A 24880-nucleotide genomic window follows, 5' to 3' on the forward strand; every position below is an offset into this window, starting at 1 on the left:
CGAACTTTATTTCCGGTCTCGTTTTCAAACAAATATGGCCGCACTCAGCAGTGTCACAAGTTTCCCTATAAAAACTAAACAAGTGGGTAAATCTTTTTTATCGTTATTGTTATTTGAAATCTTTGTATTCCAGTGCAAGTTCAGCTCCTTTTTCTAACTGGCTTCATTGTATCATGATCATAATCGTGCGATTTGCCAAATTGATGAAGTAGTGACCGAGCTTCAGCTTGGCGTTGTTGTTGTTGCGAAGTGAAAGTAGGCCTGGTCCATCTAGATGGACGCAGTGTGTTATTTTAAAATTCTGACATTCATCGTAACACTGAGTCCATCAACACCTCTCAAACAACATGGCGTGGATTTCAAACTCCCATCTCCTTCCAACTTATGACAGTCCAAATCACTTCCTCTGTGCATTTATATGTAATTTTTGCGGTGGACTTTCTGAATGTACTATACACACACCAATGGAACTAATTCACTCGCTGCCTTGTTATCACACACTGACTGCTAGAACTTTGGCGGTAACAAGTGCCTCGCCATAGACAGCCATTTTGAAGTGTCACGTGACTTACTTCTGGGTTTAAAATGCAACGGAGTTTCAGCATTGAAATCCGCGAGAAAACTATTATATTTCCATTGCCGTTTGCAAGAACAACTTCAATCTTCGTAATTCAAACCAAAAAGAACATATTTTAGTGCAGGTAAGTTTGGGTGCGGTCAGCGCAGACTTCATTGAAGTCGGTCCCATCGAATTGGAGTACGCAGATGTGTGGCGATGTGTTTGAGAGGTGGCGATGGACTCAGTGTTAGGATGAATGTCAGAATTTCAAAACAGCACACTGAGTCCATCTAGAAAGACTAGGGTAGGCCCTACAGACCACATGCCTTCGTATCAAATTAGTAGATAGCCCATTATTATCCCATGCTTTACCCTATTGCCTAGGTCTTATAAAAAGTAAAAGTTGGAAACGCCGACCCACCTTACCCCTCCTCAGCTGTGCTATGTGGACTCTAAATAAAGCATTCTGCTGCCAATTTTGACATTAATAAAAGAAGACGACACTCTTCTGATGCTACCGCTATCCAACTTACTCTGCAGTACCTCCAGTCCGTGCATATTAATTCCATAAATAACACATACCGGCGTGACATTGTACCAATTCTCCTGCAGAATGCAGCAATTACTATCCCATAATATAACAAAAATTGAGGGCCTCCGTGATCGAGGGGTTGCTTTGACTTTGAGGTCAAGTCCAGCTCAAGCTGGCTTCCTCTCTGGCCATACATGGGAAGGTCTGCAAGCAACCAGCGGATGGTCGTGGGTTTCCCCCCGGACTTTGCCGGGTTTCCGCCCACCATAATGCTAGTTGCCGTCATATGTGAAATATTCTTGTGTATGGCATAAAACACCAATCAAATAAATAAATCTGCCGTATTTGGAGAGGCTAACCCGTGGATAAAGAGGTCAGATTTCATATATGGTGTTGACGACCTACGACCTGTAATCAAGTCATGTATACAGTTGTCAGTCACTTGCATACATAGTTCTCTGGCCCAGTACATTTATAGTCAAATGATAAATTTGATATGATAAAAAAAAAAAAAACATTGATTATTTTCTCAGTGTTTTCAGTGATGTATCAAGCTTTTGTCAGTCTAATTAAACGTTTATGATTTCCCTTTACCTAGAAGCTTTAGTAATGCAAGGTTCACTGTTGGTTTTATATATTTTTTTTTTTTTGTGGATATTGGTCTTGGCTAGTGATCTGAGCTTGAAAAAACAAAAAGGAAACATCCTGTCTGACGTGTGTAAATCTCTTTTTGTCTTACAGGTTTGTGTAGATGTCAATGGGATCTGTACAGACATTGTGTGCAGAGATTTTGAAGATCGCATATTCATTGTGGTCACCCAACTACAAAAACTTGGAACACTGGTAAAGTTTGATCACGGCCTTAAGCTCAAGGACGATTATACACTGCTCCCTCCAAATAATGCGATCTTCCGGACCCAAAAGATTCATATCCTGTTATAATCGAATCCAAACAAAATTAAATCCTGACATGGGAGATAATTTGTAATGGCTGGAATAAACAGAATTCTGAAAGTGACTGACGACAGTTATACGATATGATACAAAATGTACACAAGAACTTCAGATACTTGGGTTGACTGAGTTACCCGATTTAATAAAACAATAACAATTATAAAAATTCTTGTATGTCTCGCAATAAATTCTTGAAATAATGGAACATTATCACGTGTAAATTGATTTACCATGCTTTATCTGTGAATGGAGAGTCCGTTATCTTCGCGAAAGGCAAACTTTAGACCTGCATGACAAGAGAGTGTCAAGCAAACAAATCTTAATCCACCTTGACAATGTAAGAAAATGAAGATGGAGGCGACACATTGTTACATCTCTGGACTGGTAACAAGAAATCTGTTACTCAAAATAAACACAAAGGAGGGTTCTTGCCAAGACATCGTAGGTTGAGCAAAGGTCACTCCACAGTACATATATTTCTATTTTTATTTACATAACAGCTGAACAGATTGATAATGTTTCTCCAAACATCTGGAGGACACCACACCATCGTGTTAACTCCGATTTCGCGGTAAATCAATCAGCATAAATTCAAGGGAGCAGTGTATTTGAATTGAAAATCAGTATTTTTAGCTGGTTGAAGTTTTGTGAGAGGGGGAAAAGTGGCGGTGTCTTTGTGCAGTTAAGCTGTTTTTTTAGCTCCCTAGTCTAAGGTATGAACTTGTGTATATTTGGCTGTCATGCATGGATTGAAATTAAGCTTTTCTGTAGACCCGTCTAAGGTATGGTTGCTTCAAGAAAATCGCATTTCCATAAAATGTACCAGACTTCCTGTAAGAGACTTTCCTCGTTACGAAAATTGCTGTGGCTTTTCATTGAGGAAAGAAACACTAGGCACATATCGCAACGTGAAGTTCACGGGAGAGGAGTGCGACTCTAGGAATATGCTAGTTGTTGTGAAACGAAAAATATTGATCACTGTTTAGATTGCATATGGGGGGCCTACTTGGCTCAGTTGGTGAGCACGCTAGTGACCCAGGAGCCTCTCTCCTCTGCAGTCGCTGTGAGTTCAAGTCTAGCTCATGCTGGCTTCATCTCCCGCCATAAGTGGTAAGGTCTGTCAGCAATCTTCGGTTGGTCGTGGCCTTCCCCAGGGCTCTGCCCGGTTTCCTCCCTCCATAATGCTGGCGGCTGTCCTATACTTGAGTACAGCGTAAAACACCAATCAAATTAAATTACATGTGAGTGAGTGAGTGAGTGCTTGGGGTTTAACGTCGTACTCAACAATTTTTCAGTCATATGACGACGAAGGAATCATTAGGGTGCATGCACGTGTAATGTGCCTCCTTGTTGCAGGACGGATTTCCACCGCTCTTTAATTTAGTGCTGCTTCACTGAGACGACTTACCGAAGGCAAGTAAGCCGCCCCGCCCGAGCCATTATACTGGTACGGGTCAACCAGTCGTTGCACTATCCCCTTCATGCTGAACGCCAAGCGAGGAAGTTACAACTTCCTCTTTTAAAGTCTTAGGTGTGACTTGACCAAGGATTGATCCTGGATCTACCGGTCCCGAAGCGGACGCTCTACCAACTGTGCTATCCGGGCCGGTCAAATTACATGTCAAAACCAAGTAAACAGTGCATTTAATCATACATTGGCCAACAGTTCAGTGCGGAGAAATTTTGTCCTGAGAGTTTCAAAAATGTCTGGCATCCCTTCCTGCTTTGTGATCAGTATAAGTACTGTTTTGTGTATGCTAGAAATGTCAGCATTGTGGACCCCTGTAGCAGGGTGTGTGGCGATGCTGTGGTATGAATCAAATATATGTAATGATTAAAAAGCTATGCTAAACTAATAGTAAAGCCAGTGTTGAAACTATGATCTGTTTTAGGTTCATATCTCCAAGGATGTTTTAGTTGCCGAGGATACCCAGTTGACATTTACAACAAAGACATTGCTGGGCAAAGATGAGGTGAGGTTTATCTATCATGTGAGCGGTAACTGGATTAAATGCCCCGGATGGGTTGGACGTCAGGAAAAAGGGCTTAAATTTGACCATGTGAACCAACAAATGCCTGAACTGACTCAAAACTGGCTTCACCACATGGTTGTTTGAAAGCACATATTTTTACAACTGGCTTCGATTTAAACCGCTTCAGTTTTGATCCGGTTTAACTATAAGGTGCATTACAAGTAGATAATTGCAAGATTCATTTCCAAAAACGATCAGGAGTAACAGTTTCCAAAAGAACATGTAACTAATAGTATATACATGTAAATAGTAAATAAAGCTGGTGACATGTAAGATTTATTTATTTATTTGTTTGATGGGTGTTTTACGCCGTATTCGCGAATATTTAACTTATACAAGGGTAGTCAGTATTACGATCATGGGGAGGGAGGGGACCGGGCCAACCCCGAGGGAAATCCATGACCATTCACAGGCAATGATGGCATTGCTAATAGGCTCCTGGGTCATTGCACTGTGCTAGAATGAGTGAGTGAGTGCTTGGGGTTTAATGTCGTACTCAGCAATTTTTCAGTCATATGACGACGAAGGAATCTTTAGGATGTACGTGTAATGTGCCTCCTTGTTGCAGGACGGATTTCCACCGCTCTTTTATTTAGTGCTGCTTCACTGAGACGACTTACCGAAGGCAAGTAAGCCACCCTGCCCGAGCCATTATACTGATACGTTGCACTATCCCCTTCATGCTGAATGCCAAGTGAGGAAGTTACAACTTCCTCTTTTTAAAGTCTTAGGGGTGACTCGATCAAGGATTGATGCTGGATCTACCGGTCCCAAAGCGGACGCTCTACCAACTGTGCTATCCGGGCCGGTCACTGTGCTAAAATGCTAACCCTTCGCCATTGAAGGCCCCATAATGTGAGAGAGTACGCTCACAATATCAGGGTGTTTGTTCCATCATACTTTACTCATCCACTGATAAATACAAACATATTCTCGGTTAAAAAATGCTTGGTGACCCAGTTATCAAAGAACCGGCATGTGTCAGGGATGAGGAAAATCCATACACAAAATATCATTGGATGGTTTGTGGCATGTGATACATACATGTAGCTCAAACAGCATGACTCAATGTGTGAGCTGGACAAATGAGTTGTGAAGGAGGTCAAAGGAAATGTCCTTTGGAAATGGAAATCAGGAGAAATCGCCATTGAAAACTATCTTTAAAAATATGTTACCTTACTTTTTTAGGTTTTTTTCTCGGAATTAAGTGTAGTCAAACATTAAAATTATAAAGTGGGCTTTAAAAACCATGCTGCCGGTGGCAAGGTACACCGACATTACATCCCCTTTTTTCTTTATATATATATATATTTTTTTTATCTAAGTCGTCCTTCATGTATGGGTAAAAAAAAGTTATTTCAACATTAAAAACTTAGTGGCAAAATTTGCTGGTGACGTCAAAGGACCTAAACACCCACTATATTGATCATGGAGCTCCAATTCAAACATTTGACTATAAGTAACTCTCTTAAAAAATCAGTAAAAATGAAGCTGTTTAGTATTCAGCTGTTCAGATAAGCTTTACTTCATTTTTTACTTTAACTTTAAGCAGAAATTTCAAAATTAGTGAATACGGCATAATTGAAAAAAAAGATAGGCTTGTGTCACTGCACATGCTTCAAAACTCTGGATCGACGTTGTCAAAATGACTTGTCAACATGTAAATGATGATTAGCTGGATGTCAACGGGTTTCTAGTCATAAGTGTCATGGGGCATTTAATCAGGGACGTCACTGCCATTGTCTAGGTAAAGATTCTTCATACAACAGCTGGTGTGTAGCTGCGTGAATAAATCTAAAGAACATTATTAAATAATAGTCAAATAAATGAACAATTTAATTATACTTGATTAGTTGAACCTGTTGATAAATGTACTCCATTATAGTCCTACTTGAGTTCTCAGAGGCATGAATATTTTTAATGACCCACATACACTTATACAACGGTAGTCAGTTTTATGGGTGGAGGAAATTGAGATGTCAAGGGTAAAACATGGCCAGTTACACTGGCAATTTCTCCCAAATGTGACCTCTTGTATAGCTGACATTTGTTGACTTTCCTCTACAGAATGAATGAATGATTACGGCTTAACACCACATAGGTAATGTTTCAGCCATTTCGTGGTGGTATTTCTGCAGAAGCTGTACTTCAGGAGGCATACACCGTTATAAGATTAAAGTAATGTTCTGGTTTCTTCCTTCCTTAAATGTTCTTCAGTACAGTGTAAAGCACCTGTTAAGTCAGTAGATACATATAGATTATGTAAAGTGTATCAGAGACTATTTATTTGTGTAATCACATCTGGTAATCTTTTTTTCTTGTTTGTTTACATTTTGCAGCCATTGATCCACGTGATTGCACGAAACATAGCTGTGGCCTTGAATACCAGTAAACCCATCGTGTTAGGCCTGGCCTTGAGAGACACCAGCAGGGAGACAACAAAAACCATCGAGAACATCATCTTGGAGAACAAGGTGTGGGGCTAAGTTGAACTGAAATGGGGCGATGATCCACGGAATTGGTCAGAAGGGTGATCCAGAGGACGGGTGAGGAGGGTGATCCAAGGCATTGGTCAGGAGGGTGATCCAAGGAATTGGTCGGCAGAGTGATCTAAGCGATTGGTCGGCAGAGTGATCCAAGGAATTGGTCAGGAGAGTGATTCAAGGAATTGGTCAGGAGAGTGATCCAAGGCATTGGTCAGGAGAGTGATCCAAGGCATTGGTCAAGAGGGTGATCCAGAGGACTGGTGAGGAGGGTGATCTAAGGAATTGGTCAGGAGAGTGATCCAGAGGACTGGTGAGGAGAGTGATCCAAGGCATTGGTCAGGAGAGTGATCCAAGGAATTGGTCAGGAGAGTGATTCAAGGAATTGGTTAGGGGGCTGATCCAGGGAACTGGTCAGGAGAGTGATCCAAGGAATTGGTCAGGAGAGCGATCCAGGGAACTGGTCAGGAGGGTGATTCAAGGAATTGGTCAGCAGAGAGACCCAAGGCATTGGTCAGGAGAGTGATCCAAGGCATTGGTCAGGAGAGTGATCCAGGGAACTGGTGAGGAGGGTGATCCAAGGAATTGGTCAGGAGGGAGATCCAGGGAACTGTTGAGGAGGGTGATCCAAGGAATTGGTCAGGAGGGTGATCCAAGGAATTGATCAGGAGGGTGATCCAAGGAATTGGTCGGCAGAGTGATCCAAGGAATTGGTTAGCAGAGTGATCCAAGGAATGGGTAGGGAGGGTGATCCAAGGAATTGGTCAGGAGGATGATCCAAGGAATTGGTCAGGAGGGTGGTCCAAGGAATTGATAAGGAGGGTGATCAAAGGCATTGGGTCAGGAGGGTAATCCAAGGCATTGCATTGGTCAGGAGAGTGATCCAAGGCATTGATCAGGAGGATAATCCAAGGCATTGGTCAGGAGGGTAATCCAAGGCATTGGTCAGGAGGGAGATCCAGGGAACTATTGAGGAGGGTGATCCAAGGAATTGATCAGGAGGGTTATCCAAGGAATTGATCAGGAGGGTGATCAAAGGCATTGGTCAGGAGGGTAGTCCAAGGAATTGATCAGGAGGGTGATCCAAGGAATTGGTCGGCAGAGTGATCCAAGGAATTGGTCAGCAGAGTGATCCAAGGAATGGGTAGGGAGGGTGATCCAAGGAATTGGTCAGCAACAACCAAAATCTGCAGGTTTGGGGCTGAGGTGTAAGGATATGAAGCAGGTGAAAAAAGGACCGAAGACTTGGTGAAGCTAGCGACCCATCAAGGCACCAGACTAGAGAGAGAGGAGGTGGAAATATGAAGCAGGTGACCAAAGGAAGGACTGTAGGTTTGGTGAAGCTAATAACACCAGAATCTAGGTGTGTAGACTAGAGAGAGAGGAGGTGGAAATATGAAGCAGGTGACCAAAGGAAGGACTGTAGGTTTGGTGAAGCTAATAACACCAGAATCTAGGTGTGTAGACAAGAGAGAGAGGAGGTGGAAATGTGAAGTGGGTGACTAAAGGAAGGAATGAAGAATTGGTAAAGCTACTAACACCAGGGTCAAGGTGTAAAGACTATGGAGAGAAGAGCTGGAAATGTGAAGAGTGTGACCAGTTGGAAGAACTGAAGAACTGAGTGATGGCAGGGTAGAAGCAATACTCAGTGAACAAGATTGTTGTAGCAGGGGGATGGATGTAGCCTTGAGTGTGCACCCAGGAAGAGACAGCATTTGAGATAAAGCATAATTTGGTGGTAAAGGGATGACATTTGCTGGACAGGGAGTCCAAGCAGCAGCACAAGGTGGATTTCGCAGCATGAATGTTCAGTGTGTAGATTTATCAACAAGGTCATCAGCACTGTTTGTATTGATACCCTGACCTTTTCATCCATGTCTGTGACCAATAGTTTGAAACATTCTACGAACTATGGGGCGTAGAGAAATACGTTGGAAAAGCCTGCACCTTTAATGACAAAAAATCATTTTGGATTGAAACTGAAAAAAAAAGTGCTTTATAGATGGAAAGGGTTTAAGATTTACAGTACTGACAGACAGTAGGAATACATGTTCATGTGTTTTCTTTATTAGTGATCAGAGATGTTTTATCTGACTTCAGCATGTCTTTATCAGCTTTTCTTAACATTTCATAATGATTCACATGAACAAATGAATTATTTTTACAACCCTTTACACATTTATTAATAAAGAATGGACAAGTTAAAGGACCGCTTGACGGGTATGAAAGGGAAGTAATGATTATAGAACAAGGGACATAACTCATTTTTTTGTGTATCCCTTTTTTTACATGCTTACCACCCTCATGAATACATGTACATGTCTTTGACTAACTAGTATACCCTAATTCTTCAACCTTTTCAACTGCCTCTACAACCAATATTTTGAAACTTTTTGGTAGAGGTATTGGGTGTAGAGAACTATTTTACTCTGATTTATGAAGCTTGTATCTTTGGTGACACAAATTGATCACGGGACCGGTAGATCCAGGATCAATCCTTGATCGAGTCCTTGACCTAAGACTTTAAAAAGAGGAAGTTGTAACTTCCTCGCTTGGCATTCAGCATGAAGGGGATAGTGCAACGACTGGTTGACTCGTATCAGTATAATGGCTTTGGCCTGGCGCCTTACTTGCCTTCGGTAAGTCGTCTCAGTGAAGCAGCACTAAATAAAAAGAGCGGTGGAAATCCATCCTGCAACAAGGAGGCACATTACACGTACATGCACCCTAAGGATTCCTTCGTTGTCATATGACTGAAAAATTATTGAGTACGACGTTAAACCCCAAGCACGCACTCACTCACAAAGGGATCATCTCGGCATCATTTTGATAATTATATGCTTAAATCCCCCTGAGAAAAGTGCTTTAGTCGTTGAAAAGGTTGAAGATTTGCAGAAGGTAAAAACAGGGAAGAGATTCTTTTAGATGTACATGTGTTTAATCGAAGATTGTATTTTGATATAAAAATGACTTGAGAACGAGTTAGTTTCTGCAATAAAAACAGCAGTTGTACATAGACAAAGATCTCTTTCCAACTTCTGAATGGCACGGAAATATTTATTTTATTATTTATTTATTTGATTGGTGATTTATGCTGTACTATTTCACTTATACGACAGCGGCCAGCATTATGGAGGGATAAAACTGGGCAGAGCTCAGGTGAAAACCCACGACCAGTTTGTTGACAAACCTTCCCACATAGGTGAGAAAAGAAGTCAATATGAGCTGAATGTGAACTGCCAGTGACCAAATTGGCTCCTGGGTCATTGCACTGCGATGGCACGCTAACCACCAGGAGGCCCCCCTTCAAACAGTTCTACAGTAGTCAAGTTTATGGGTAGAGGAAATTGGACAGAACCTGGAAAAACACACAAACATCCAACCTTCAAGCTGCTGGCAAACCAGTGTTAACTTGTAAACCATGGTCTTTGACTTTCACTTTCTGTTCACGTTTTCAAATGAATCAATAAAGTTTGACAAACCATTTTCACTTGTTCATGGAATGCAAAACCCTGCTTCACGAAATTTTCTTCAAAATGTTGACATCAGCCCTTTTTGGTTACACAAAATTGTTGCTCCAAAGCATGATTTCCCTTTACATGAATTTAATATGGATGTTGGACAAAAGAGCAAGTACTTAGATGACCACTGAGGTTTCAGTCAAACTTGCATGTAAATTCATATTTATGTGTTGGAATGGTGTTCAATATTTCATTTGCCACTCTGCCAACAACTTGTGGATGATGGCAGGTTTTTCTTGGGCACTGTCCGGTTTCTTCCCACCATAATACTGCACTCTGTGACATAAGTGCGATATTCTTGAGTAGCCTTAAAACACTAATGAAATAAATAAATAAATATTTCACTTGATAAATATAGATACATATATCACTTGCCAATTGACATTGCATTTTATTGAATGGAGGAAACCAGCATACCCTCTGACAGAAAGCTGCAGCAGATTCAAATTCAGCCAGATTTATCCACACTGCCCAGTCAAATGGTGACGTAGGATAACATACTATCACCAATAAAAAGTGCATTACATAACTGAAGATAAGACAATAAAACAATTGAAACATGTATTGATTATAATTGTACACAGGATTAAATAAAATAAAAATTTTATTTCCATAATTGGTCCCTTTAAGTTGTGCACTGGAAAACTAAACAGTTCCACAACCCGTTTGAAGGTAACCTACTGGTTACAAGGCACCCTCAAATCACTGAAAGCTTTCCACAACACAAAGAAGAACCTTAAAGACAGTATCCCTATCCCCCCTTCTCTCCAGAACTTCTAGACAAGATCACAATCAACAGACTTACAGATGCATGTAACTATACACTGGGCATGACCCCTCAGAAAAGGTTATCTACACCTAAAACACTGTACCTAAACACTTTATAACACCCTAGTCTCCATTATCCTCAACCAACATTGTGCCTTGTAGTACAGATGTCTGCACTCTGAAGTCGCAGATGATCACACCCTACCGTCAGACAACCAACACTGTGCCTCGTGGTACAGATGTCTCATCCTCCCAACGGGCAGACAACATTGTGCCTCGTGGTACAGGAGTCACTCATGATCACATCCTACCATCAGATAAACACTGTCTTGTGATACAGAAGGCATACATGTCCACGTCCTATCATACACACAACACTGTGCCTCGTGGTACAGATGTCTCATCCTCCCAACAGGCAGACAACATTGTGCCTCGTGGTACAGATGTCTCATCCTCCCAACAGGCAGACAACATTGTGCCTTGTAGTACAGATGTCTGCACTCTGAAGTCGCAGATGATCACACCCTACCGTCAGACAACCAACACTGTGCCTCGTGGTACAGATGTCTCATTCTCCCAACGGGCAGACAACATTGTGCCTCGTGGTACAGATGTCTCATTCTCCCAACGGGCAGACAACATTGTGCCTCGTGGTACAGGAGTCACTCATGATCACATCCTACCATCAGATAAACACTGTCTTGTGATACAGAAGGCATACATGTCCACGTCCTATCATACACACAACACTGTGCCTCGTGGTACAGATGTCTCATCCTCCCAACAGGCAGACAACATTGTGCCTTGTAGTACAGATGTCTGCACTCTGAAGTCGCAGATGATCACACCCTACCGTCAGACAACCAACACTGTGCCTCGTGGTACAGATGTCTCATTCTCCCAACGGGCAGACAACATTGTGCCTCGTGGTACAGATGTCTCATTCTCCCAACGGGCAGACAACATTGTGCCTCGTGGTACAGGAGTCACTCATGATCACATCCTACCATCAGATAAACACTGTCTTGTGATACAGAAGGCATACATGTCCACGTCCTATCATACACACAACACTGTGCCTCGTGGTACAGATGTCTCATCCTCCCAACAGGCAGACAACATTGTGCCTTGTAGTACAGATGTCTGCACTCTGAAGTCGCAGATGATCACACCCTACCGTCAGACAACCAACACTGTGCCTCGTGGTACAGATGTCTCATTCTCCCAACGGGCAGACAACATTGTGCCTCGTGGTACAGGAGTCACTCATGATCACATCCTACCATCAGATAAACACTGTCTTGTGATACAGAAGGCATACATGTCCACGTCCTATCATACACACAACACTGTGCCTCGTGGTACAGATGTCTCATCCTCCCAACAGGCAGACAACACTGTGCCTCGTGGTACAGATGTCTCATTCTCCCAACAGGCAGACAACACTGTGCCTCGTGGTACAGGAGTCACTCATGATCACATCTTACCATCAGATAAACACTGTCTTGTGATACAGAAGGCATACATGTCCACGTCCTATCATACACACAACACTGTGCCTCGTGGTACAGATGTCTCATCCTCCCAACAGGCAGACAACATTGTGCCTCGTGGTACAGATGTCTCATCCTCCCAACAGGCAGACAACATTATGCTTCGTGGTACAGATGTCTCACCCTCCCAACAGGCAGACAACACTGTGCCTCGTGGTACAGATGTCTCATCCTCCCAACAGGCAGACAACATTGTGCCTCGTGGTACAGATGTCTCATCCTCCCAACAGGCAGACAACACTGTGCCTCGTGGTACAGATGTCTCGTCCTCCCAACAGGCAGACAACATTGTGCCTCGTGGTACAGATGTCTCATCCTCCCAACAGGCAGACAACACTGTGCCTCGTGGTACAGATGTCTCATCCTCCCAACAGGCAGACAACACTGTGCCTCGTGGTACAGATGTCTCGTCCTCCCAACAGGCAGACAACATTGTGCCTCGTGGTACAGGAGTCACTCATGATCACATCCTACCATCAGATAAACACTGTCTTGTGATACAGAAGGCATACATGTCCACGTCCTATCATACACACAACACTGTGCCTCGTGGTACAGATGTCTCATCCTCCCAACAGGCAGACAACATTGTGCCTCGTGGTACAGATGTCTCATCCTCCCAACAGGCAGACAACATTGTGCCTTGTAGTACAGATGTCTGCACTCTGAAGTCGCAGATGATCACACCCTACCGTCAGACAACCAACACTGTGCCTCGTGGTACAGATGTCTCATTCTCCCAACGGGCAGACAACATTGTGCCTCGTGGTACAGATGTCTCATTCTCCCAACGGGCAGACAACATTGTGCCTCGTGGTACAGGAGTCACTCATGATCACATCCTACCATCAGATAAACACTGTCTTGTGATACAGAAGGCATACATGTCCACGTCCTATCATACACACAACACTGTGCCTCGTGGTACAGATGTCTCATCCTCCCAACAGGCAGACAACATTGTGCCTCGTGGTACAGGAGTCACTCATGATCACATCTTACCATCAGATAAACACTGTCTTGTGATACAGAAGGCATACATGTCCACGTCCTATCATACACACAACACTGTGCCTTGTGGTACAGAAATCACATCCTACCATCAAACAAACATTGAGCCCTCTGGTGCCGAAGTCACCCATGATTACATCATACAATCACATAAACATTGCCTTGTGACGCAGAAGTCACACATGTCTACATCCTGTCAGACACATACCATCGTGCCTTGTGTTACAGAAGTCGCATGTTCACATCTTATCATCAGACACACAATATTGTACTTACTTTCATTATCCTAAGCAACACTGCCCACTGCAGCTACAAGCCACCTATTCCGTCTCACATTAATGTACTCTCATAATGTGTAGTACACTCTTAGAAGATATCCACTTTCACTTTCCAACTCCTCATCATATACATCACAGTTATCATTGTGTTCAACCTACAAGACATACCATGTTGAACTGTTAAAAGTGATCAAGAAAAATAATCGAAGAAACCAACACCAGCAGCACCGTGCTGTCACCATACAATACATCAATCTGTATCGTCCAGCAATGACAGCATCCTTTCTAGAGGATTTGTTATAACATGAATGCTGCACGTCATCCAATCTAACACTGATGTACAGTAGCCATGATGTCTATAGCACACCATGGTGAGGTGACGGACATGATACACAGGATGAGAAGTGAAGGGCGCAAGGCGCAGGACATGAGGTGCACAACTGAATTTCCTCCCAATATCCCATGCTATAAGTAAGTTCATGTTATCCTGGAATCTGTACCACATTGTTGTCTTAAGTGTTATTATTCTATACCATACAGTTACATGTATCCTTTAAGTATTGTACCACACAGGCTGGAGTACACGGTGTACCACACAGGCTGGCGTACACGGTGTACCACACAGGCTGGAGTACACGGTGTACCACACAGGCTGGAGTACACGGTGTACCACACAGGCTGGAGTACACGATGTACCACACAGACTGCAATCCTGTGTAATGTACAAGACAGGTAGTAATCCTGTGTAATTGACAAGACACACTGCAATCCTGTGCGTTGTACCACAAAAATTGCAATCCTGTGTGATGTACCACACAGACTGCAATTCTGTGTGATGTACCACAGACAGCAATCCTGTGTGATTTACTACACAGACAGCAATCCTGTGTGTTTTACCACATACACTGCAATCCTTTGTGATGAACCACACAGACTGCAATCCTGTGTGATGTGCCACACAGACTGCAATCCTTTGTGATGAACCACAGACTGCAATCCTGTGTGATGAACCACACAGACTGCAATCCTGTGTGATGAACCACACAGACTGCAATCCTGTGTAATAGTACCACGCAGACTTGACACCTCCATTATGTACCAAACAAGCTATAATTGTTCAACCTTACGACTTTTGACAAACTGCATAATTTGGCAAATGTTTGTACCAGACAAGCATATTAAAATTTTTTATATACATAAACCTATTGTTAACAGTATCTTTATCCTTCAAACATCCATCTGCGGAGAACTTCTACACAAGCGTGATTATTTTTGAACGTTTAACACCCAACTGACATAACAGTCCTATACTGTTTTGAGGTCAGAAAATCTGCTTCTTACAACTTTGTACAGGTGTATCAGTTGCTTTGCCGACACCAGACAACATTTCCCAACTAAAACTATACCGGTACAGACAACCTGTACAGCTCGTAAAACAAAGAATTCCCTTTCATATTGCAGTATGCATGTGTGTAAGATGACTAAATCACAGGGGCACCTATGAAGTAGAAAAAAAATTTGTACGAAAACGGTTTAATTTGTTCCCCAAACACTTTGGGGGGAGGGGGAGGGGGGGGGGGGGTAGTGGAATAAAAGTGATCCCAAAACATCCACAAGCAAATTTACACGTCTGTACTGAAGCCTCAAGAGCGAACAGTATCAAACAATTGTGGTTTTACCAAAGAAACAGTCTTGTCTCCTAAAGTTTTAAGTTATCACTTCACATGATCAATTTCAAATCACAGAGAAAAAGAATTGTCATTCATTTTGTTACACGTATTTTCCAATAACAATAACAGCATGGATTGCAAATCCCAAGCAATATCTACAACTTCTCAACTTGTACATTCTGAGAACATCACATAACAAATTCTCTCATTTATACATCCTGTAACTAACTCTTGATGCCACTGCTACAAACTATAGCCAACTCTGTCATCAATGCATTAAGACTCACTGAGCTTGCAAGGAAAAGTGGAGGGGTAACATATAAACTTTCTGAAGGAGCCTGAGGGTTGCATTATTCAGCTGCCAGTATTTGAAACGCTGTGTATGGTGCAGAAAAAAAAAGTGCACTTTGAAGAGATTGAGTGTGGTGCCTCTGTCAAATTGCCTAGCTGGAGTACCCAATTCTCAATTGCAAATTTACATGTATATTGTAGGTTGAATTCATTATAATGACTATAGCAATACCGTCATCAGTTTAGTCCATGATGGCTTCATAGAAGACAGCCCTGGTAATTATAATCACCTTAGTCCAAGATTATCAGGGTATATCCACTTGCCTTGACATCTTCCTTACTATCACTGAAATCATGTATCATTAAGTTTATTATATTAGTATTATTTAGTACATTAGTCCAAGTTTTGTGGGCCCTGTCATAATTATCAAGCAAGTTCAGTAATAAATAACAAGGGTTTAACATTCCAAAACAGAAACAGGAAAGAACCCAAATTAGGGTTGATACACTGCTCTGAAGTCAAAAAAAAAAAAAAAAACCCAGTGTACAAATTTCCCATAGAGTAACATTTTAATTCTAGCTGTGTTTGAAATTTCGTCTTTGAAGATGCTCTATAAACACAGGCCCTGGAAGTTATACTCAACTTTGTCAATGATAGTTGTGTGGCACAGGGCCCTAGTAGTTACAATCAACGCAGCCTTTGAAAGTTTGGTGGGAAAGAGGTCTGTATTCTTCGGAATACACATGATACTGGTAATGTGTACAAAACGGCACAGCTTAAGGCTTCCATCAAAGAAGCCATGTTGAAAGACATGGAGAATACCGAACATCAAAACGTAGCAACTCTGGAGAGGATACCAGTTACATTTTACATCTGCTTGTTGCATATTAACCCAGATAGCCTTTTCCTCATTAGCAGGTGCTTCTAGCTTGTTTGCTGACCTTTGATTATTCATGCAATTAGTACATGTATATCTCGATGAATACATGCATTATTTCTGGACAGGAGAGCCTAAGGACTGAATGTTTTAGTTAAACTTTACCATATTACCCTTTGAAAAAAAAAGAATATTAGTCTTTAGAATGGGGTTCACCAGCCCTCTACAAAGGGAAGCAAATCTTGTAACTCATGGAACAGCAGTGTCTTGAACCTATTTGAATAACAATGTCATCTATGATTAATCATGATTACAGGTGTTAGTAATGAAATCAGTAGTGTTGTTATTTAAGTAGATGGAAGGCACTGCTGTTTTATCAGTTGCAAGATTTGAATCCCTTTGTGGAGGGCTGGAGAACCCCATTACACAGAAAGACTGGCGTCATTAGCTATAGCGGAGGAGTAATGGGCAGAATACGATTAGACGTTCCCTCGTAATGAGGCTCACCAGACCTCAGCAAAGGGAAGCAAATCTTGGCGTCCTATATCTACCTGAATAACAATTTCATCACATGATCATGAACAATAATAGCTGGTACTGTTATTTAGGTAGACAGAGGGCGCTGCTGTTGTATGATTTACCAGACTTGCTTCCCATTGTGGTGGGCAGGTGTGACCACATCAGCCTTTCCACACAGTTTTTAAACTATCATTCAAGTTTGTACAATTGACCAATCATAAAAAAAAAATGACATCACCATTGCTTTCACCAAGAATGGAATGATAAGTAATTGTCACGAGAAAGGCAGTCGGACATAGGACAGGTCTGATGCCTACAACATAAATGCCCTTCATACCTCTATTTAATCAAAGGCAAACTCTGTCTGCAATTTTTCACACGGGAATCTTTTTTGATGAATATAAAAAGCAAATTTCCATGCTCTACAATTAACCAAATGTCTACCTTAAGATTGTTAGGGATCAAAACACAGTGTACCGGTATCATAACCTACAAGTCCTGGAGATTTACAGCACAATGCTATCTTAACATCACAGATTACATCCCTGTCAGCCATCATATCCAACAAAACCAGCTTTAATATTAAAGCAAAACAACAACAACCACCTGTACAACTACTTGTACATGTACAACGTATGGTCAGCCCAAGGGGGGATAACTCAAATAAACCAAACAAGCATTCCAGCTGTCCAATCACAGGCTATACCTGAATTACTTATTGTACATTGTAGCACAGTTAGGCCTTGAACACAGGCTGTATGAGAACAGCCATTGAGGTACTGCATCAGTCAATGAGAGTCTTATCTTATTGCCTGAGGACAGCAGTACAGTTCTGTACACAATGGAAGACATCAGGTTATGCATGAGCAAACATGATACATATGACTGAGGTTTATATCGAAGAATTTTCTTCATGATACTTGTAAGGAAGAAATAGTGTGTCTACTACAAGCCTTTCTTGCTGCATGTAACCTGCTTATGTTTGGCTTGCACTGGGATTTAGCCAGAACCTTTTCAACCCTACATCATCACAACCAAATGTTTCCATCCTTCATGTAATACGACAACCAATTAATTTCCTGCTAGCAGGATTTATTCACATGTCAACTTGACCCACATAGTAAGCAGCTAAAGTTTAGAAGACTTCTGCAAATGTGCATGTTACCATTATGCAGGTGCTTGAATCCACCATGCCAGACACAGGCAGCAACACAGCACCATCATCACTATTTCAGCATTCACCATTTGAAAACAAAAACGTCCACAAGAATTGATCACCATGCATTTGTATAAATACGTAGAAATGAGAAAGGATGAGGTATTGGTGGTGTCATACGTTTTGTGCCAGCAGTTTTTGCTCGCTCTTGGCCAGCTTTACAGCCTCTTGTAGCAGAGAGTTCAAAATTTTGTGGGCGGTGTGGAATGCTGGGCGGGCAGAAGGCTTGTGGCTCCAGCAGTCCATCATGAGCTGCGAAACCGCTGAGGGCGTGTTTTCAGGGTACGCAAGAGTCTGACCCTCCTGGACGTAAGCCACCACCTGCTCGTGAGTCATGCCGTAATACGGCTGTAGCGCGAAGGAAAATATCTCCCAGAGCACCACTCCGAATGACCAGACGTCGGACTCGATGGTAAACTTATTGTATAAGATAGCCTCAGGGGGCATCCAGCGTATGGGAATCGCGTCTTGTTCACTGCCTTCGTAACATTCCACACTGTGAATACTCCGAGCTAAGCCAAAGTCTGAGATTTTCACTGTCAGCTCATTACCCACAAGGCAGTTCCGTGTAGCCAGGTCACGATGAACATACCCTTTCTCCGAGAGATACACCATGCCGGCTGCAATTTGTTTGGCAATGTTGAGCTGGTCTACAGTGTTCAGAATGGCCGTATCTGAGACAATCGTACTATACAAGCCAGTACTTTCTCGGCGTACTAAATCCGGCTCCGGAGAACACAGTCTCAAAAACTCATTTAAATCCCCTTTATTCATGTATTCAAACAGCAAACACATGGGTTTACCCATGGCGCAAACCCCTAATAGCTTCACAATATTCGAATGGTTGAACTCAGCCATGAGCAAGGCTTCCCGTTCAAAGTCCTGCTGAAGGTCGTCTGAGGCATCCTCCTTCAGCATTTTCACAGCCACCATTGTGAACGGTTCAACCTTCAAGATTCCCGGCGCCTTCGCCTGGAAGACACGTCCAAAAGCACCCTGGCCAATGTCTCTTATGTAAATTATGTCATTGCGGGGGTACTCCAGCCGTTCTAACTTTGGGTTGAGGTTCACAACTTCTGCTACCCTATGGTATGTAACATTGGTGGGAATTTTCGCTATGTCCACTTCTTCAAAATCTTGCTGTGGGGGTGCATCATATTGCCCATGGCTTTCGGTCGACAGAATACGCCGACAGCGCAAGACGATCAGCACAAACACTAGGAGTCCTCCAGTAACCACTACTACAGATATTATTATCATGACAATCACATCTGTTTTGGGGGACTCCTTCACACTTGGGTTCCCACTCTGGCCCAACGTTTCTAAACAGAAGAGAAAACGAAAACAATCATAACAATCATAAGACTTGTTGGCTTGCTGACTTGGGGTTTAATATTGCTTTGAACAGTAGTGTAAATATTAAGTGATGGTGTCTTCATGACCAGAGTCAATAACAATATACCCATAATACTACCTCACTGAACAATCAATCTGGGCCTGGTTATTCAAAACTGTTGAAGTCACATTTAACTTTAAGCCAACTCTACAACTTTTCACAAAGCCCAAAAATAATTGGTTAACAGTATATTAAACATCAACGAAATATGCTACTGTTAAACTTTGACTTTGAAAAACTGTGCATGATGCTGAGTTTGGCTAAAATTTAAAATATAAAATATGACTTCATGTCAGTATTAGCTAAAACACTTTCAAACAACCAAGCTCCATGTCAGGGATATACCTATGTTGTGTAAAAGTTTGACATGACACAGGATTCAACCCCTGGACTCCTGACTACCACTCATATGTCATCTCAGTGTGGCAGAAATTCAATCATAAGAAGAAAAGGTCAAATACAAATATACTTCGGTTGGTATAATTGTTTACAATTCAACAATTGTTTACTTATACGACAGTCCCATCCTCACCTTTACTTACTACAATGAGGGATATCAAAGTAGTCCCACCCTTACCTATAGTTCCTACAATGAGGGATATCAAAGTAGTCCCATCCTCATCTATACTTACTACCATGAGGGATATCAAAGTCGTCCCACCCTTACGTATAGTTACTACAATGAGGGATATCAAAGTAGTCCCACCCTTACCTATAGTTACTACAATGAGGGATATCAAAGTAGTCCCATCCTCATCTATACTTACTACCATGAGGGATATCAAAGTCATCCCACCCTTACCTATAGTTACTGCAATGAGGGATATCAAAGTAGTCCCACCCTTACCAATAGTTACTACAATGAGGGACATCAAAGTAGTCCCACCTTTCCCTATTCTAACAACCAGGGATATCACATTAGTCCCATCCTTACCTTTACTTACCACAATGTGAGATATCAAAGTAGTCCCCTCCTCCCCTATACTAACCACAGTGAGGGATATCAAAGTAACCCCACCCTCCTCGATATTAACTACAATGAGGGATATCAAAGTAGTCTCCTCCTCCCATATACTAACCACAATAAGGGATATCACAGTAGTCCCATCCTCACCTATACTTACCACAATGTGGGATATCAAAGCAGTCCCCTCCTCCCCTGTACTAACCACAATGAGGGATATCAAAGCAATCCCACCCTTCCCTATACTAACGACAATGAGGGATATCACAGTAGTGGGAGGGGGAGGTGTGATAGGGGATATCTATACCTATACTAACCATGATGTGGGATATCAAATTAGTCAAAAAGTGGGACAAGTTTGACATCCCTCGATATCAACCACAATGAAGGATATCAATGTAGTCCCCTTCTATACTAACCACAATAAGGGATATCACAGTAGTCCCATCCTCCCCTATACTAGCCACAAGGAGGGATATAACAGTAGCCCCTTCCTGTCCTATACCAATCATAATGAGGGATATCGGAGTAATGCAACCCCTCCCTATACTAACCACAACGAGGGATATCACAGTAGTCCCATCTCTTGGATTTGTTCATGGTGTAGCACCACAGCCTGTCTTCCTCTCACCCGGGTTTCGACAGAAATTCGATGAGTTCAAGAGCTCCGAAAAGTTGTTTGGAGAGCGACTGTGGTTGTGTGGGAAGTTGGCTGACCATGACTGACAAGCCGTCCCCGACTGCGTCACGTTCACCGACCCATTATACCATCGACCATCCTCCTTGTAACATTCACCTAAACAACAACAACAACATTTGAGCCTCGGCAGCTAGAACAAAATCTAAACAATTTATACACTTATTTATTTGGTGGGAAGAAACCGAGCAGAGCCCAAGAGAAACCAATTGCCATCCGAAGGCTGCGGGCACATTCCCAGTGGAGTGGACGCCAGCCTGAGCTGGAACTGGTGAGAAGCTACTGAGCCATTGTGCTGTACTAGCATGGAAAAGACAAAGCCTGTATAAGAAAGCCTGCATGCACAGACTGATAACTATAATTTTTCTGCATAATTTCATGTAGTTCTCTGATATGTCAATTAACAGCTCATCCACTTAATTACTTGGGTGATTCAGTAATAAATAGACAAGCCATCTAAGTTATTGTTAAACGGCCTGGGTCCACTTGCACAAAGCCCTGGTAACACTGTGAGCACGTTGCTGTCATGGCAAGGGAATGCATACAAGGCTGGTTGCCATAAAAGTTAAGTGGAAATAACTCAGGAACCAAATAAGCCACAAACACTTTATGAAACTGGCCACTGGTGCAAACAGGACATGATCTCCACTTCGCTGATTGTCTCCCCAAGGTTCTGAACTCTGTATTGCACACACCAATTTAGGAACTACTTCTGCAAAATGTGCTGCCTAGTAGTTTGTATGGAAACAAAACAACTTTTCTAAAAAGGACAATACAGTACGTTAAATTTACTTTGAATGTACACATATCTTTTTGCTGGTTTTATAGTACTGAATCCCATCTTCACAAATTATTATCCAAAATCATCATTTAGAAATATAACTTTTAAGAAAATATACTTACAGTACAACGATTTCTAAAGTGGACCTACATTATCTGAAGTTGAAAGACGTTTTGTAATTGCTGTCATGTACAGAATTCCTACACTGATGAACTGTACATGTATTGGAGAAAACCAAACAGAACCTGACAGAAACTACCACATCGCATAACAAACCCTCTCAATGCAAATACACTCCAACAACAACTTATTAAACCGCTTAGCCACCCAAAGTTAGCCAGCTAATTGAAGTTTGCTCAACTTACTGGAGACAAGATCTGGATCTGGCTCTCCAAAGTTGGCCTCTGTACAGGAGCCATTCCATTTACTGGGCAAGCTTTCACAGACTGGGAGTCGGAAGTGAGCACGACTGTTGAGATGAAGTCCATTTCGTCCATTATCCTCCAGAACTTTCCATTGCTTGTAACAGTAGACATCACGCACGACCTGGCAACTCTCCCTGCAGACAAAAACCGGATTTATTTCAATCTTGTTTAACTCAATACAATGACAGTCAGTATTATACATTGAAGAAACCAAAGTGCCATAACCCTGCAAAACCTTTGCCCTTTGGCAACTTACTGATGAACTTTGCCATGTGTGATGCACAGATGTGGAGGCCACATTGGATAGCTTAGTGGTCTTTAAACGAATGCTAGACTGTGACAACGGTCACACGAGTGTGCATTGACCCACTTGTTATTCATTATGGCTCTAAAGTATTGATGAAAAAAGAGATCCAAGCAAAATATGGACCTCTTGACATGGGAAAATACATTGTCAAACACTTTCTACTGGACTTAACACTGGACTTAACAACACTCCATTTTATAACTATGCATGTATCCATTCTTACATCAAATTGGCACGAGTTTTGTGAAAGAGTGGAAAGTCATGGCTAACATCATCCATGGAACTGAAGAATATAAGTGAACCTAAAGTCTAGACTTTTTATACATAGAAAAATGGATACAGGACACAGTTATCACACAAAATGAAGTCAAAAAAATGTTTTGAAAGCCGAGAAGATGAAGTTAAGTACTGGGGATGAGGCAAAGATGGACAATTCACCCCAAGTAGCCATGTTGTAGAAGCCCATATGAACATGGCCAATCACTAGTGCTCTGATCTGATAATTGGCTCTTGTCAAAAAATCTATTAGCTTTCGATTGTCAGTATGGTTTCTTATGGTGGACAGACAGACAACGATGCAATAAATAAAATTTTGCGGTTATTTTTAGTCTTAAACTAATGCATTGGACCACACATTTATGAACAGGGAAATGAGTGCATGTTGGGCAGAAGACTGCAGTAACTTGTCAGGGTGAGCTGGCAAGAAAACCGACTCGGGAAAGTCATTACTTGAAGGAAAATAATGTGACTCTGCCTTATCTTTCATTAGCCAAGTCAGATTTATTACAAAAATATCTTACTGAAATCTGCATGAAAGAGTCTCTTATAAATCAGAAGGTCCTGCTATGTTTCGGTAAATTCCCTGACGTTGGCAGAGCCAGGTAGGCCAGAACTGATACTCTTTGGTTGGGTATTAGGCGTTTCTGTTTGTATTTTCTTAATGGCATATTGTTTAATATCAACAGTACTGGAGAGAGGTTTTGCAACATCACTCTAGATAGCTATAACATGGCAAAATGGCATCACCAAATGAGTGGCTAGGTGCTGACGATCAGTTGCTATTTATTTTGTTGATAAGGGGTATAGAATTTTTTAAATATTTTCAAAACATTTTTGAAATACCACACCACTAATTAATTCAGCTTTAATGGCTGACTTTATTTTCACTTTATCAGAAATCTTAGTTAAACATTTTCACTGTAGTTCTGCCACAACTACATTTTCCACACAAAATTCAGCATGGTATTTTTTTTTTGTTACTGCCACCACCCACCTGCAGAGGGGGAGAGGTGCGGGAGGATCCATGCGGTTACAATCCGGGAAGGCATAGTGACAGAGTAGCTTCTTTCCTGGTAAGTCACATTTCTTCCCAAGGTCAATTTCCTGCAGCAGAGATTTCACGATCTCTTCGTGACTTGGATGGCTTGCGCTGTGGTTGTAGTAAACGGTTCTGTTTTCCAGAAACTTTCTACAAACACTGCCACTGTACACAGAGCATACCTCACCCCTGTAACACAGACATGATACAAATCCTCAGCAAATTCATCATACACATTGTCTTCACATAAATTCACACTATTACTTCACATTACCTGTGACACACTTACGCATCATCTATAACCTAGTACATGCAATACCTGCCACACATTTACACATTCTCTTTAACCTAGTACATGCATTACCTGTGGCACATTTACACATCATCTGTAACCTAGTACATGCATTACCTGCGACACATTTACACATCATCAGTAACCTAGTACATGCATTACCTTTGGCACATTTACACGTCATCTGTAACCTAGTAAATGCATTACCTGTGACACATTTACACATCATCTGTAACCTAGTAAATGCATTACCTGTGACACATTTACACATCATCTGTAACCTAGTAAATGCATTACCTGTGACACATTTACACATCATCTGTAACCTAGTACATCCATTACCTGTGGCACAATGATACATTATCTGTAACCTAGTACATGCATTATCTGTGACACATTTATAAATTAGCTGTAACCTAGTACATGCATTACCT

The 24880-nt window shown here is 41.8% G+C and overlaps 2 protein-coding genes and 1 long non-coding RNA gene across 3 annotated transcripts in view; 1 reads left to right on the top strand and 2 right to left on the bottom strand.

The window, feature by feature from the left end:
* The first annotated feature begins 34 nt into the window (after positions 1–34).
* On the top strand, positions 35–6660 carry LOC135471835 (proteasome assembly chaperone 3-like). The gene is made up of 4 exons (XM_064751219.1): positions 35–82; positions 1833–1934; positions 3938–4018; positions 6418–6660. Exons 1-4 carry the CDS (start codon positions 35–37, stop codon positions 6562–6564), a joined length of 378 nt encoding a protein of 125 aa, XP_064607289.1. The 3' UTR covers positions 6565–6660.
* A 4008-nt stretch (positions 6661–10668) lies between these two features.
* Positions 10669–11347, bottom strand: LOC135470499 (uncharacterized). Its single transcript, XR_010444394.1, has 2 exons — positions 11234–11347; positions 10669–11077 (listed from the first exon to the last, which is right to left on the bottom strand). It is a non-coding gene; the product is annotated as an uncharacterized LOC135470499 (long non-coding RNA).
* Positions 11348–14695: 3348 nt separating this feature from the next.
* Positions 14696–24880, bottom strand: part of LOC135469900 (muscle, skeletal receptor tyrosine protein kinase-like) — a 54583-nt gene continuing 44398 nt past the window's right edge. Inside the window, 5 exon segments of the mRNA XM_064748538.1 lie at positions 14696–19588; positions 21181–21255; positions 21258–21422; positions 22470–22663; positions 24110–24343. Coding sequence (XP_064604608.1) covers positions 18381–19588; positions 21181–21255; positions 21258–21422; positions 22470–22663; positions 24110–24343 — 1876 coding nt within the window. The 3' untranslated portion in view covers positions 14696–18380.

This window comes from Liolophura sinensis, chromosome 7 (genome assembly GCF_032854445.1).
Source record: "Liolophura sinensis isolate JHLJ2023 chromosome 7, CUHK_Ljap_v2, whole genome shotgun sequence".
Lineage (NCBI taxonomy): Eukaryota > Metazoa > Mollusca > Polyplacophora > Chitonida > Chitonidae > Liolophura > Liolophura sinensis.

Excerpts from the sequence above, each read along its gene's own strand:
- LOC135471835 (XM_064751219.1), top strand. The coding sequence starts at position 35 with ATGGCCGCACTCAGCAGTGTCACAAGTTTCCCTATAAAAACTAAACAA. Across the intron at positions 83-1,832 it reads TCCCTATAAAAACTAAACAA|GTTTGTGTAGATGTCAATGG; the intron begins GTGGGTAAATCT and ends TTTGTCTTACAG. Across the intron at positions 1,935-3,937 it reads TACAAAAACTTGGAACACTG|GTTCATATCTCCAAGGATGT; the intron begins GTAAAGTTTGAT and ends GATCTGTTTTAG.